This window comes from Procambarus clarkii, chromosome 41, assembly GCF_040958095.1.
Source record: "Procambarus clarkii isolate CNS0578487 chromosome 41, FALCON_Pclarkii_2.0, whole genome shotgun sequence".
NCBI lineage: Eukaryota > Metazoa > Arthropoda > Malacostraca > Decapoda > Cambaridae > Procambarus > Procambarus clarkii.
This window is the reverse complement of record NC_091190.1, coordinates 26074511-26091002: the sequence shown is the minus strand read 5'-3', so window position 1 is coordinate 26091002 and position 16492 is coordinate 26074511. Positions and strand designations below refer to the sequence as shown.

The following is a 16492-nucleotide window of genomic DNA, read 5'->3' as shown; positions in this document are numbered from 1 at the left end:
TTACAAGAGTTCCATAAAATAAATTCATTCCTCCACAGTTTGTGACCACAGTATCAGTCACTCAAATAGTTTATCTGATGCGTTGTTCGCTCCATTTTATTTACTTTTCTACGGGTGGCTTCTCATGTATATACCACATACATTTCAACCATCATGTATACAGTACAAAAAACTCCAAATTGAGCTCTTTAACTGCTTTTATAATAATTCCACAATCTGCACTGAAGTTCTATCAGAAATACGAAGCACATAGCACCAGCTTACACTAACAAATGTGTGGAAATGTTGAGGATTGCCTCTGTAAACAAATGAAAGTATGAATGTTGAGAAAAAGCAAAGATATTTGATAAATAGTTAAATCCTGGTATTTAATGTCATGGAATGCCTCTTTCTGGAGGAGCCCTGGTGGTTTTCTGAAGTTATCTTGCTAAGATTGCTCTATGCTAAAAGGTCACATTAGTGGCATTAGCCAAGTTTGGCTTATCATGGATCAGAGCCAGAGCCTGTCCCCCTCCCCCCAACCCCTCTCCCCACAAAGGCACAGGACACGAATGACAATCAGCCACCCTCACCAAAAAAAAAAACTCCAGAAAGTCAGTAAAGCTTTATAGACAACTGAATGATTCACAGAAAATGAAGCCTCAACACCACCACACAAATCTGCCAACAATTCACACACGACCATTATTCATGACCTTTCTGAGACCAAAGTTGCAATATGCAGCAGTGATACAGTGAACATAACTCAAGAAGCATATCAATAAACTGGAAAAGGTGCAAAGACATTCAACTATATGGCTTACATAATTGAAAAATAAGAGCTTTGGGGAGAGGTTGGAGCTGATAAATATACCAAAACTAGAAGATAGAAGAAAAGGTGATATGATCACTACATACAAAATAGTAACAGGACTCGACAAAACTGACAGAAGAATTGTTTAAAACTGCAACTTCAAGACCAAGAGGACACAGGTTCATACTAAGAAAACAAAGCTGCTGAAAACACATCAGAAAGTTCACTTTTGCAAACAGAGTCATAGATGGCTGGAACAAGTAAAGTGAGATGGTGGTGGAGGCCAAAATCATCAATAGCTTCAAAATATTATATGACAAAAAGTACTAGGAAGAAAGGACACCACGAGCATAGCTCTCATCCTGTAACTACATTTAAGTAATTACATTTAGGTATATAATTACAGTACTGTTACATGGTACTGAAGCAGGTGAAAAAGTAACCATTACTGTACCCAAGTAGCAAGGTACAATCATTTCAATTCTAGGCATCTTTAACACGTCTCATGATATCCACTGAAATGTAGGAACTATCAGCTGCTACTAAGTAATGATATGGGGCAATATTAATACTCTTTTGTAATGAAATTTGCTGAGTTGCTATTTTGTGAGTAATTTGACTAAATCTAAAGAGTAATAATTCATAATCCTCATTGTCAGGCAAAGAAAGCCTGTACTTAGGCTTATCAAGGTTTCCCTTGGCCAATTACTGACATTTCCCCAGATGCAACTCACAACAAGAACCCGTTTAACTGATGGTTGAAAATTTTGGTTGATGCAAGAGCGAGCGAGAAATTCGAAATATGAATGTGACAAAGAGTGAGTAATGTTGGTGGTAGAGACAGAAGAAAACTGTATGGTACATTAATGTGAATGGAGGCATGCTTGTTGAGCAGTTTAAATATCTAAGGAGTGTGATTGATAAGCAAGCCAAGTTGAGAATCCAACCAGTCCTCTTACGAATAACGTCGCTTTTCGCTTGTGTGCACTACAGCCAAAAATTGCTGTACAGTACTAGAAAATTAAAATTCATTTTCCAAATGAAATGGAAAAACAGCAAGTTAAGGGACCTCTGGTAGGTTAGGAGAGCAGCAAGTTCTCCTAAGGTTTCAAAATGTCATGAAAACTTATTTTAAAGTGTCCTCTCCTAATCTAACAGACTAAGCCAGAAAACGGATAGTACGTCACTTTCGTGAGCCGCTTCCATTTTCTAGTACGGCAATTTTTAGTGCGCATACGAGCAAACAGCAACGTTATTTGTAAGAGGACAGGTTTGAAGAATCATCGGGGACGGAACATGGCTCGTGAAATGAAAATCCTGAACAGCTTGAACAATTAGGAGCAGCAGCTAAAGGACTGCATGAAAGTGGGTCCAGTGAAGTTCAGTAACTCATTTCTTAAGAAATTATTGCTCAAATGAAGTAAAATGGATCCAGTGAAGTAACTGTGCCTTCAATCCTTTGGTTTCTATCTTCTCTGCTCATAAATCTCTTACGTATGTTTAGATGATTCAACATATTTCATTATAGTCTCTCTTCAGCTCTACACAAATGTCTTATTTGGCCTTGTCTGCAGAACCTGTTTTTATATCTGCAGGGGAAGTGCTTGTCTTATCAGATCACCAGTCTAACCATCTAAGCTTGAGTCACTGGCCTTACATTGCAAAGTTTCTTCTCTTTCTGTCCTCTAATTGCTATGTCTATGGCTCATGCTCTCAGGAACGTACAAATTGTGTAACCCCCTTCAAAAATAGTCAAGCAATATGATTTGCACTGCAGCTGTTCTTGCAGTTACTTTGTGTCTATTGTCAACCCACAATTTAGAGTTTCACTGTCTGTTTTAATCATTTCCACAGGAATTTTGTGGAATGGATGAATGGATGGGATGAAATTTTGCCTTGTGCCAGGAAATGGAACATGGTAGATAATAACCTTACATTTTCTCTAACACCATTCATCTTCAATCTTTCAAGGACCATCTGCAGAATGTTATCATGAACTCTAATTTGTTTTCCTCTTCCATGGTTATGCACTTTAAAAGGCAATTTTTTATTTGTCCACTGATCTACATATAAAAATGAATGTGAATCCAGTTTTGTAAATGTAGTTCCAGTGAAGCAAATGTCCAATGAAAACAAAAAGAAAATGTGAATTTATTATGAACCTTAAATATCTTCCACACAGAACAATGAATCTTCAGTTTCTAACAAATGCATTTTTTCATTTATTTATTATCATTATGCATCTTTTGGATACCGCTTTCCATCACTGTAAAACTTTAACTGGATCACCATTCATCATAAATTTACAGCCATTGACTAAAAAATGCACAAAATGAGTGTTCTCAATACAGTATATGCATGATTTTCCTTCACACTTCTTTTCCGATTTATCACTTAGGAAATGTTGTAAACAAAGCTCTCACTTGTGGGGTCGGGGGTTCGAGTCTTCTAGTGTCCAAGTGAATGAAATGTTTATATCCACAGTGGTGTGGCTGACATTTATAATGTAAACAAAATATAGTTAACCCTTACACTGCTCTCTGCATCATGCGACGCGTCAGTAAAGGACTGCTCCGAGTGTCTGCTGACAAGTCTCTCCCACCCGAGTTGTTTACAATTATCAGCTGTGGCATGGTAACTCCTACTATCAATAACTGTCTCTGGCGATGGCTTGCCATTCTGGGAAAAGATCCCTTGCATCTCAATATCCATAGTCAATTGATATTGCCAGCCTCAAAATTGCACTTAAAAAACACAAGTAAAAATTGACACTAAAATAGGCATGATTTTGGATGAAATAAGTGATAAGAAATATTTATTAGCATTCAGATAGTTAAGTGAAGTAAAATAAAATGTAAGAAATTAGAAAATAAGCAGAATCAAAAATGAGTTGTAGAGATTAATGTCTTGATGCTGAAATTCAAGTCTTCCACCCTCTGAGCCTGTACACCCCAAGTGGACCTCAGTAAGGTGAAGTCTTCTGCTTGGTTTTCTGCAACTTTAGAACTGCAATTTATCCCTATTAAAGGATTTTTTTAGCACATCTAGGTAATATTTTGAACTGAATGATGTCACACATGCCTACACCAGCTGCCAGCATAAATCATGATACTGTATGTTTCTAGCAATTCTCAATTTCATAAAACTGGGACTCATGCTAAGATGGAGATGCATGTAAAAAGTTACATAGTATTCTGTAAGGATATAGATGTGTACAACTTTTGTATTATTATACCCTGTCCTTAAGAAAAAGGATCAATCAATTCCTAAGCATTAAGCTGATCTCAAGTAATACTTACATGAAATTGGCTAAACAAAATTACACTTACTTGTGAGTGGATCTTGAGAGAAAATAACCAAGCAGCTTGAGCGCCTGCAGACGAATTAGCTGGCTCTCTGATGCCAAGAGTTTGAAGACTGTGCGGACACCATGTTTAGCATCAAATGCCGGGACCATGGAGGATGGGTGTTCCGACATGAGGGACATTAGCATCTGTAGCACATCATGGAGGTTCTCATCCTAGTGGGTTGTACAAATTATTTACATTAATTAGTGTTGATCTACAGTAATATCCCAAATCTCTTATATAATTTCCAATAATTCCTGCTGTAAGGAACATGAAGCTTGTACTTAACCCTTAGGCAGCGGACACTGTCAATTGTTGATTCACAGGGTCATGAGGTTATCATATGAAGATTTAAACAATTACTAAATGGGTTTTACTTGTTATCTTCAGGTTATCTCGAGACGATTTCGGGGCTTAGCGTCCCTATGGCCTGGTCCTTGACCAGGCCTCCTTTTTGTTACACACCACCAGGAAGCAGGCCGTAGCAGCTGTTTAACTCCCAGGTACCTATTTACTGTTAGGTAACAGGGGCATCAGGGTGAAAGAAACTCTGCCCATTTGTTTCCACCTCCATCGGGGAGGCGGTGTATGATGCAAATATGGATATAATAGGTCTATGTGGATGTAATGAAGTTTACTTCAACCCATGAAAAAAATCCTACTACCATTCCATGGTACAAATGTGGTTATTGCAATGAATGTTATTAGGGGGATGCAGTCATTGTCATATGACGATTTAAACAATTACTACTCTGGGTTTTACAGGTATGATGCAAATACAGTATGGATATAATAGCTCTCTGTGGATGTAAATAAAGAAAAACAAGTGATTAAACAATCAGTGAAACATCCAAGGATAAAATGGTAAGCATCAGCAAAGTCAAGCAAAAGGTGTTGACAAGTGCCAGATGCAGCCTTGCAGAGCTCCACCCATTTAAAAGATAATTATTCACTTATTTCATGTTTTCCTTACATTTTGCATACAAATTAACAATTCTATAATGAAAAATTATTTTTTGGAATCTTTACATCTTTTTGTGCACGGGCATGTATGACCATTTCTCCATAGCCATTGCCTAAGGGTCAAGCTTATCGAGGTCCCCCTAGGCCAACTACTGACCTTTCCCAAAATGCAATCCATAACAATTGGCCGATTCTACCTTCCCAACATTACAGTGACCAAAGACGGTTGCAAATCCTGGAAGCCACATTTAGAAAAAAAATACCCACATCAAATATACAGAACAATACTTTACTTCCCAGCACTCTGACCCAGACCTCACCAAACATTACCGAATAATGACGTCTCTACTGAGGTCTTCACGTCAACCAGAATTTTATTCAATGCCTTATCCAATGTTTGATTGGCCCTACTGTAAATTGTAAATTGTAAACTGTAAACTGTAAATTGGCCCTGCAGCTAAATTGTGATGATTTCAGGACTCAATGTCCCCGCGGCCCAGTCTCTGACCAGGCCTCCTGGTTGCTGGACTGGTTAACAAGGCTGTTGGATGTGGCTGCTCACAGCCTGACTTATGAATCACAGCCTGGTTGATCAATTATCCTTTGGAGGTGTTTATCAAGTTCTCATTTTGAACACTGTGAGGGGTCGGCCAGTTAAGCCCCTTATGCGTACTGATAGTGTGTAGAAGTCTCGGGCCTCTGATGTTGATAGAACTCTCATCCATTTACTACGCTTAAGTAATTATACGTTCTCTCTCTCATTTTAGGCTTGTATAGGGGTTTTCCCTATGTCAAATTACTGACCTTGCCCAGGATGCAACACCACAACAGTTGCCTAGCTACCTTATTTACTGCTAGGTGAACAGAGGCATCAGGTGAAAGGAAACATGCCAATTGTTTGTTACGAAAATTCTATTACTACCACTGTACTACATGACCCTGAAGATGATACATAATTTTTCTTTTTCCAAAGCATGAATGACAAGCAATGCACACATCAGAGGTAATAACACCCTTTCAATTATCCATGACCACAGAATAAAGTGAATAAAACAAACATTACATTCGGTTGGAGTTCTTTAGTTTGGTTAGAGTTCAGTTTAAAGACTGAAGCTCAGAACAGCAAGTGGGAGAGTGAAATTACATTATTATTAGCATTTGACATAAAACAAAAAAACATGTGGAAAGAGCTATTACAAACCTCATGCATGGTAGAAAGAAAGTTGAGAATAGCCTGGAGCTCATCTTCTTTGACTCCATTACCAATCATGATTAGCTGCTTGAGGAAGAGCAGCATATATGCTCGAAGACTAACAATGTCCTTATCACTAGGGCGTGGACCATCTGTTAAATTAAAAACAAACATATTAGGAAAAATCTTTAGAAATTTAGGTACTTGTATACAACAGGTCAACATTCATACTATACATACACTATCAATGCCCCAGCACAACAACAAAAAATATAATAATATAATAAAACCAGTGTTGAATGTAATGAAACGCCATTTTCTGGGCGAGTCCCAGAGGCTCCCTGGAGCTTACTGGGCTAATATGCATATATTAGACCATGGCAATAGTCCTTCGAATGGAGTTCTAATGCCTACCGGAGACCACGAACCAGAACCTGCCCCTCCTCAGAGAGACACGAGGAGCAATGGCTTATAGAAACCCCCCTGTGGTTGGAAGCATTCTATGTCTGCCATCGACCGGGTTAGGCACCCAGAAAGGTAGGCGTCCCAAAACAGACCCCAACTGGTGAAACATTGCTACTGAAAGCCAAATTGCTAAGCAGAACTCCCCAATCTGAAAACAGGCAAACAAGCATGCATAGCTTTTCGGGTAAGTCCTTAATCCTATATTCCTCGGAATACGACCCCGCTAAATCATTTAACTACCAGGTACCTATTTTACTGTTGGGTTAAACAGAAGCTAAAGTTAAGGATTTGTGCCCAGTAAATCCTCCCCAGCCAGCATACGAACCCAGGACAAAGCGCTCGCGAAATGCTAGGCAAGCACTTTTCCACTACACCACAGGGACTGTGTGGCAACATGTTTGCTGATGATGCTAAGATAATAGGGATGATAAGAAACTTAGATGGTTGTCATGCCCTTCAAGAAGACCTGGACAAAATAAGTGAATGGAGCACCACTTGGCAAATGGAATTTAATGTGAATAAATGTCCTGTTATGGAATGTGGAATAGGAGAACATAGACCCCACATAACCTATAAATTATGTGAGAAATCTTTAAAGAATTATGATAAAGAAAGAGATCTAGGGGTGGTTCTAGATAGAAAACTGAGGTCCACAAAGAATGTTGTGCGAGGAGCCTTTGCTACGCTTTCTAACTTCAGAATTGCTTTTAAATACTGTACATGGATAACAAAATACTAAAGAAATTGATCACAACTTTTGTTAGACCAAAGCTAGGATATGCAGCAGTTGTATGGTGCCCATATCTTAAGAAGCACATCAACAAACTGGAAAAGGTGCAAAGACATGCTACTAAGTGGCTCCCAGAACTGAAGCGCAAGAGCTACAAGGAGAGGTTAGAGGCATTAAATATGCCAAAACTAAAAGACAGAAGAAAAAGAGGCGATATGATCACTACGTACAAAATAGTAACAGGAATTGATAAAATTGATATGGAAGATTTCCTGAGACCTGGAACTTCAAGAACAAGAGGTCATAAATTTAAACTAACTAAACAAAGATGTCGAAGAAACATAAGAAAATTCCCTTTCGCAAACAGAGTGGTAGATGGTTGGAACAAGTTAAGTGAGAAGGTGGTGGAGGCTAAAACCGTCAGTAGTTTCAAAGCGTTATATGACAAAGAGTGCTGGGTAGACAGGACACCACGGGCGTAGCTCTCATCCTGTAACAACACTTAAGTAATTACTTATACAATACAATACAATACAATACAATTTTATTTAGGTAAGGTACATACATACAATAAATATTTACAAGGATTGTTTAACTTATAGGTATAGCTAGTACATACAATGCCTAAAGCCTCTATTACGCAAAGCGTTTTATACTTAAGTAATTACACACTATCTCCCTCACTTACTCAACCAGTCATAAACACTTATCCACTGCCTAAGTAAGACTGAAATGAGAAACACTTGGTGGGACAGCCAGAGGTTTTTGCCTGTGCAGGAATATTACAAAAAAAAAGAAAAAGTAAATTGATTCACATTCAGGTCCCCAACTGCCGATAGATACACGAGGATAAAGCAACAGTTAACTGTCATGTGTTTCACCATACTTGAGATAAAAAACTCTAATCTCTTTGATTGCAAAGTGAGTGTGCTAGACTATATAGCATGAGAATGCATTGGTCAAAACAGCTCATTATTATTATGATCTTAATTATGATTATGCATTAGGTTTTGATGATTAAAACTGATGGAAAAAATCCTTTATAATATCTGGAAAACAAGTAGACAAAATAAATATCGTGATACAGTACAGTAAATACATTAACAGAACCGAAAACTATTGAAAATACCAAATTTCAGCACTAAAAGAATTTATCTATCATGTGAGTGCAAGCAACAATGAGTAAGTGAGAGTTTGCAATGAGAACCTGAAAAATAGGATCAACCAGAACAAATATACACGGCCAATCCAAAATTAAGAAATATTGAATGTTCTAACTGAGAAATTCAGACACTTCGCCAATTTGATCAACACTGATGCAACAAAATTAGGTGATCTACTACATATTGTACCATTATAACAAAGTACATTTTTATTAACTTGAATATCAACAGTAAATGGCCAGACTACATGCAAGTAAAAACGTTTTGTCAAACTTACCAAGACCTTTTGGATTAATACCACTCCTGTCCCTGGGATTAACTACCCAATAGTAGTACTTAAGTGTGTGCATAGTTTGCAACACTGTGGAAACTCTGCGGACCGAGCCATAAATCTGTGCATCGGACAAGAATTCTGTGGCTAGATAGGTGTAGAGTCGCATCTGAACTGCCACCGGGGAGTAAATCCATAGCGATGGATTGAACAGAATGTGATCCAGCAGCTAAAATACAGGATGATATATTTATCATTAACAAATCTCTGATGTTGATTTTAGTTATATTGATTTGCAGTTTACTTTTATATATTTCTTATTACTATTGTTTACTGTTCTCTACATCATATTGTATCATGTACCAAAACTGAAAAGAAGGCTAATTTAACTTATAAATTCTCGAAAGAGGCTAGTTTACTAGTAATACCAGTGTAAAGTCAAGGAATTCCTTACTAATAATTAGTTGATTTCATCACAATACAAACCTGCTTCAAAAGTAAATCCGAATTAGCATTTGGACACGTGACGAGGAACTTTGTTAACTTGAGGAAGGCAGTTAAAACATCCATGGTAACATGATGTCTTGAGGCACGGTGCAGAAGGTGCGAGATCACTAAAAAACCTCGATTCTGAACCATATGTTGCTGGACTGTGTTGCAGCTTTCAACCATCTCACAGATAAACCCTACCAAAGTGGAACTGAAACAAAAATTAGTTCATATAATTATAATTATATAATTCATTGTGTCAGAGAACAGGAAACCCGAGTGAATTCATACACATTAGGATTATACTGAGGTGCTCCCCCCCCCCCTCCTCTCCAAGGTCGAATTATTGATCCCACCCAAAATGCAACTTCACGACAAGATGACTAGCTCCTGAGTACCTACTTACTGCTAAGGTGAACAGCACATTAGGTGAAAGGAAATTTACCCAACAATTTCTGTCCTGCCCAGGATTCGTACCCAGAATTTGTTATTGTGCTCTGAGAACAAACCCGACTGTACTACTGGGATCTTTAACATGTCTGCATGGTAAACATCATTTATTGAATGAAGAATATTTCCTGAACACACTGACACTTTTCAAAACTAAACTTAAGAGCTTCAGAAAGAAATTTGATAATACTTCCATAAATGTTACCAATGGTGTGTGTTATGCAATCCTGTGCATAATGTTAAATGAGAAGTTAAATCTGAAACTCGAAAACAATCTTTCCATAGTTAAACATCAACTTAATAAAATGTTTGTTTTGTTAGATACCCAGGTATCTTGTATAATACACTGCTGCATATAATACTAACTGTCCAACTAATATATATACCTGTACATCAATCAGTAGGATTTGTTGTTCAAGTATCATAACAGATAGTGACTGTAAACACAATTTGTATAGCATTGATTCATGTCCTTCAACCCTTCCCCCTCCCCCACCCCATATATTTTTATGATAGACAAGAGTTTATGATGCATTATACCAGAAATTACCCACTGGGTGTCTAGTAGAAGTACAATAGTATTGACTATTTCAGTCATGTTAAAGCAATACAGTAAACTGTAATTTTGGCTTCAGCAACTTGATTTGTATATACAAAAGCAAGCAAGCAAGTAGAACATTACAAAATGAACAGTCCAGTACTGAATATACACAATGATGCCTGGCTCCATTCACTTTCACTCATTACCAGTTTAAATGTTTCCATACAATATTATTTCAGTCTCATGTAGATGACCCTGGTCACCCTTTGTACAAAAAGGGTGGAATCTGAGTTGTTTCTGATTCTACATCTTCAGTAGATGTAGAATCAAACTATTGAAGCTTGATTAAAGATAAATTTTAATTAGGATTTCTTAGAACCCACGTTGAGAATCCCATAAAAAAAACAAATGAACATTACACAACAACCTGCTTTTTTTCCTGAACATTTTAGAGCTGAAGCCTACAAGAAATCCCCCAAGATGTATGCATGTGACAACATCTGGTGGAAACAGAAATAATAATATCCTTTAGATAAAGAGATAAAGATAAGAAATATAATTTGTTGCCGATTCATGTAGTATATATAATAAATGACAATGAATTTCCATTGCCATAGACAATATAGTAACTAAAAAAAGTTTTGAAAACAGTAGGTATTCTCTCCAAAATCAAATGCTACGTACCTGGGCCTGCCTTAGTAACATTGAATTATTTGCTCATTTATCCATATCTAACCTATACTGTAGTTTCTTTGCTTGGGGATCTACTACCTTTAATTACCTCCAATCCCTAATTACTGAACAAAAATCAGCAATTAGAACAATAACAAATTCTAATCCCAGACACCATTCTGTTTCCTTACTGAAGTCTTTGAACCTGTTAAATATCAAGTCACTGCACATGCTCTCAAGCATACTCTATATCTATAAAACTCTGAACTACAATACCAATCATGACCATAAATGGTTCCTAGAGGGATGTAACAAAACTAATGGTCACCACACAAGAAACACATGTCTCTCTGATATTCCTAGAGTGAGATTCAACCAAAGTAGAAATGCTATGCAAAACGAGGATCCCAAATTGTGGAATGACCTCCCAAATGTAATTAAAAGCTGTGTGCCTCCCAACCAGTTCAATAGAAAGACTAACAAATATTTATATAATATGTTACTGATTGCACTCATATTTCCCCTCATAACATGTTTTTGTGTTACCATCATCATCATAAATTTTATTTAAAATTTGAGTTCTTTCTTCATTGTGTCATCAAATTATTGTATCTACATTTGTAAAATTGCTTTCTCAAGTCCTACATTAACCTATATATTTTTAAGTGTTTGCTCCATTAAACCATGAAATTTCACTAATTTACTCTATGTTATATTTAAGTAGCTTTACTAAATTACACCTTCGTATTTTCTGTTATTAATGTTAAAAAAACTACTGTTCTGTTGCTAGAACTATGGATTCCATGATGTAATAATCTATGCTCATCATCATTATGTGCCACCTATATAATGTATATCAGATTCAGATTCAGATTCAGATGTTTATTCAGGTAAGGTATATACATACAAGTGATGTTACAGTAATGGATTGATATATAGATAGAGCTAGTACATACAATGCCTAAAGCCACTATTACGCAATGCGTTTCGGGCAAGAAAACATTAATATCTAGAACTTAATACTAATTGAGCATAAAGAATAAAAGATGTTGAGAACAAATACAAATAAAGATAAAAAAAAAGGGGGAAACATGACTGAAAAAGCAGCACAAATACAATAGGTTGACAAACAGTGTTGATTAAAAAAAAAAAAAAAAAAAAAAATAACAGACATGGGTTGACAATAGAGGAGTGAGGTAGATTACAGGGAATTTATTAGGTAGTGTTTAGTTTTTATCTTAAACTGGTTGAGAGAGGTACAGTCTTTAACATGGTTGGGAAGGTCATTCCACATTCTGGGCCCCTTGATTTGCAGAGCATTTCTAGTTTGATTAAGACGTACTCTAGGAATATCAAAACTGTATTTATTTCTGGTGTGGTGCTCATGGGTTCTGTTACAACCTACTATGAAGCTTTTAAGATCAGGATTGGCATTATAGTTTAGCGTTTTATATATGTATAATACACATGAGAGAATGTGCAGTGACTTAATATCTAACATATTAAGAGATTTGAGTAGGGGTACCGAGTGATGTCTGGGGCCAGAGTTGGATATTGTTCTAATAGCGGCTTTGTGTTGGGTAATTAGAGGACGTAAGTGATTTTGGGTAGTAGAACCCCAAGCACAAATACCATAGTTGAGATAAGGATAGATAAGGGAGTAATAGAGAGTCACCAGGGCAGGGCGTGGTACATAATATCTGATCTTAGAAAGAATGCCCACAGTTTTTGAAACTTTTTTAGATATATTTAGAATGTGTCCCTGGAAATTCAGCTTGTGGTCAATGAGAATGCCAAGGAATTTGCCATCTAATTTGTTACAAATTTGGGTATTGTTTATTTTGAGATTTATAAGACTAGAGGATTTATTGCCAAACAGAATATAGAAGGTTTTGTCAATGTTAAGGGTGAGTTTGTTGGCAGTTAGCCAAAGATGGACTTTATTTAGCTCAGTATTTACTGTGGCATTTAGAGCAAGAGGGTCAGGACTGGAGTAAATGAAGGTTGTGTCGTCAGCAAATAGAATTGGTTTGAGGTGTTGGGAGGCATTTGGAAGGTCATTAATGTAGATGAGAAAGAGGAGAGGGCCAAGTATGCTGCCCTGAGGAACACCAATGTTGATGGGTAGGGTGGGAGAAATTGTATTATTCACAGAAACATATTGGAGCCTGTCAGTAAGGTAGGACTCGAGGTATTGTAGGGAGTGTCCTCTGACTCCATAATGATGTAATTTAAGAAGAAGGTTATGGTGGTTGACAGTATCAAAAGCTTTACGCAGGTCCACAAATAACCCAACAGGGAACTCCTTTTTATCAAGAGCTGTATGAATCGAGTTAAGCATACTAATAAGTGCATCGTTAGTGCTTTTTTTGGGTCTGAAGCCATATTGGCAAGGGCTAAGTATATTGAGTTTGGCTAGATATGAGTAAAGCTGCTTGTATATAAGTTTTTCAAAAATTTTTGACAAGTTTGGCAGGATTGATATAGGTCTGTAGTTGTTAACATCTGTGGGGTCACCACATTTGTGGACAGGCGTTACTCTCGCTTTTTTTAGAATATCTGGAAAGGTTTGGAGTTCAAGTGACTTGTTGAAGAGCAAAGCAATAGCAGGGGCTAAAGATCTATCACTTGTTACATTTCTTTAACATTCTCACTTGTGTTGGCTTACTTTTATTTTTGTAATTAAGTGTTTATTTTACACCTTTTAACAAATTTTTTGTATCTAAATTATGTTCAGTTTTGCACAAAATGCTTTGCATAGTAGTGGTTCCATTTGTATGTGTAACCCCCTGTCTCTGTAACTGTCCCTTCCTCTTATGTTCTTTGTATACGCATTCTTATGAATACAAATTATTATTATTATTATTATTAATGACATAAATGGTTTCCCACTGTCAGAGACAGGAAGCCTGTTTGGATTATTGAGATTTCCCCTAGGACAATGACTGACCTTCCCCAGGATGCAACCAAGATTAGTTATCTAACTCCTGAGTAACTGTTTACTGCTAGGTGATCAGCGGCATCAGGTAAAAGAAAACATGCCCAACTTTTTTTTTTTTTTCTGTCCAGCCTGAAAATTTAACCCAGGTACCTCAAGTGTAAGCAGAGTACATGTAAGAAAACCTTCCCAAATGTCTCGTCCTGCCAGGGAATGGAACCCGGGACCAATCATTTGTGAGCCTACTGTACTGACAAGGGCACTAATGGTCAGGATATCAACTATAAATATTTCACAACAATTCAATTTTTACATCTAGACACAACATGCATTTTTAATAAGTAATGGACAAACTAAACTTACCCTAATGAGGGGTCCTTGTTGGTGTTGTAATAGTCATTGATGGCTGGAGGAGTGTCATGTGGCAAGTCAAGCTGTTGAAACAGTGGGAAGAGCACCTGGATGCCACCCATGCTGTTCAAGGTACTGTGGATACTGTGAGTTACCACTGCCTTCACATCCTGCAGTTAAAATATAAACTTCAGAAAGAAAAACAAGAATTCTTCGGATTTTATAAAATACAGTTTAAAAACTTCAAAAAGAAAAACAAGAATTCTTCGGATTTTATAAAATACAGTTTAAAAACTTAGGACACATATTACACAATAGAGTGCAAATAATTCTTGTGTATAAATTCAAATTCAAATGTTTATTCAGGTAAAGTACATACATACAAGAGGTTATACAAAAATTTATAGATTTATAGATAGAGCTAGTACATACAATGCCTAAAGCCACTATTACGCAAAGCGTTTCGGGCAGGAAAAACATTAAAGACAAACTTAATACTAATTGAGATTAAAAATTAATTATAGTAATGAGTGATATTCATTATACAACTTAAATGAATATCACTCATTACTACAGGCTAGTATAGCATTTCAAAGTAAGCCTATTTACAGCACTTGATTATGTATTTGTAAAATATATAATCAGGAGACCAGCAATGTTATTTCATCAATACATACAGGGTAAGGTAATTATCAGAAGAAAGCACTAAGCCAGAATAATTTTATAGCACTTGGAAGGGATGCGAAAACAAGGAGCTGGGACAGGACGAAGGGATGCGAGGACAAGGAGCTGGGACAGGACGAAGCTAGACACAAATACAACAAAATTATTAAGGATGGTAACAGAGTCCATTTCATGTGGTCTCCATCTCATGTTGGCCTCCGAATGCATGACAGAGCTGATAAGTTAGCCAAAGAATCTGCCTTTAAAGGAGCTGTTGAGTGTAACCTTGGATTGTCAATGAGCAATCTGAGAGCAGCAGTACACCGAGAACTTCAACAAGATCTTGTAGATCTGAGGCAAAGTGAAATTGACACCAGTAACTCCATCTATCATCATACTATCATGCAAGAGGAGCCACACATCTATGGATCATCCAATAAAATCAGCAGACTTCTAGATGTTACTACTGCTCGGCTTAGACTCGGTTACAAGTATCTCTGGGAATTCTCATTATCTGCTGATGTAGACCTGACCAAATGTAAACTGTGTCAACAAAATTATTCGCACACCCTCCGTCACTATGTGATGGAGTGCGAAAAGATACGTGAATTTAGAGACAATTCTATAACCAATGTTCCAGCGATGTGTCAATATTTCATTCAAAATGATCTGCTACCAGAAATTTTAGCCAAATATCCCCAGTTTGCTAACTGTAGGTAGTAACTAAGTGATTGTAACCTATCCACCGCTGCCCACTGGATGGGGGGCGATGTGCAGGACAAACATATCAATTGTGACACTAGCTCTCCACATATGTCAGTTGCTTAATTTAGAACCTGTACTTGAGGTCGATCTCGAACCCATTGTTGATGTGATGACTTATATTGAATTTTGTAACTAGCTCATCAAGATTGTAACTTGCTTAGCTAAATGAATTGTGGAGTTCAGTCCCTGAGCCCATTATGTGCCTCTGTAACCCTTTCCACTACCGCCCACAACATGGGTATGGGGTGCATAATAAATGAACTAAACTAACTATTGAGAAGGGTGTCTGTGTGGAGAAGTGTGTGTGGGGTATTGAGGGGGTGTCAGTGTGGAGAAGTGTGTGTGGGGTATTGAGGGGGTGTCAGTGTGGAGAAGTGTGTGTGGGGTATTGAGGGGGGTGTCAGTGTGGAGAAGTGTGTGGGTATTGAGGGGGTGTCAGTGTGGAGAAGTGTGTGGGTATTGAGGGGGTGTCAGTGTGGAGAAGTGTGTGTGGGGTATTGAGGGGGTGTCAGTGTGGAGAAGTGTGTGGGTATTGAGGGGGTGTCAGTGTGGAGAAGTGTGTGGGTATTGAGGGGGTGTCAGTGTGGAGAAGTGTGTGTGGGGTATTGAGGGGGTGTCAGTGTGGAGAAGTGTGTGTGGGGTATTGAGGGGGTGTCAGTGTGGAGAAGTGTGTGTGGGGTATTGAGGGGGTGTCAGTGT

At 37.5% G+C, this 16492-nt stretch overlaps 1 protein-coding gene across 1 annotated transcript in view; it reads right to left on the bottom strand.

The window, feature by feature from the left end:
• Window positions 1-16492, bottom strand: part of rg (A kinase anchor protein rugose) — a 246574-nt gene that overhangs the window by 155668 nt on the left and 74414 nt on the right. The window contains exons 6-10 of the mRNA XM_069339474.1: window positions 14378-14535; window positions 9411-9624; window positions 8931-9153; window positions 6305-6447; window positions 4123-4313 (exon numbers count right to left, since the gene is read on the bottom strand). Coding sequence (XP_069195575.1) covers window positions 4123-4313; window positions 6305-6447; window positions 8931-9153; window positions 9411-9624; window positions 14378-14535 — 929 coding nt within the window. The remainder of the gene's footprint in view (window positions 1-4122; window positions 4314-6304; window positions 6448-8930; window positions 9154-9410; window positions 9625-14377; window positions 14536-16492) is intronic.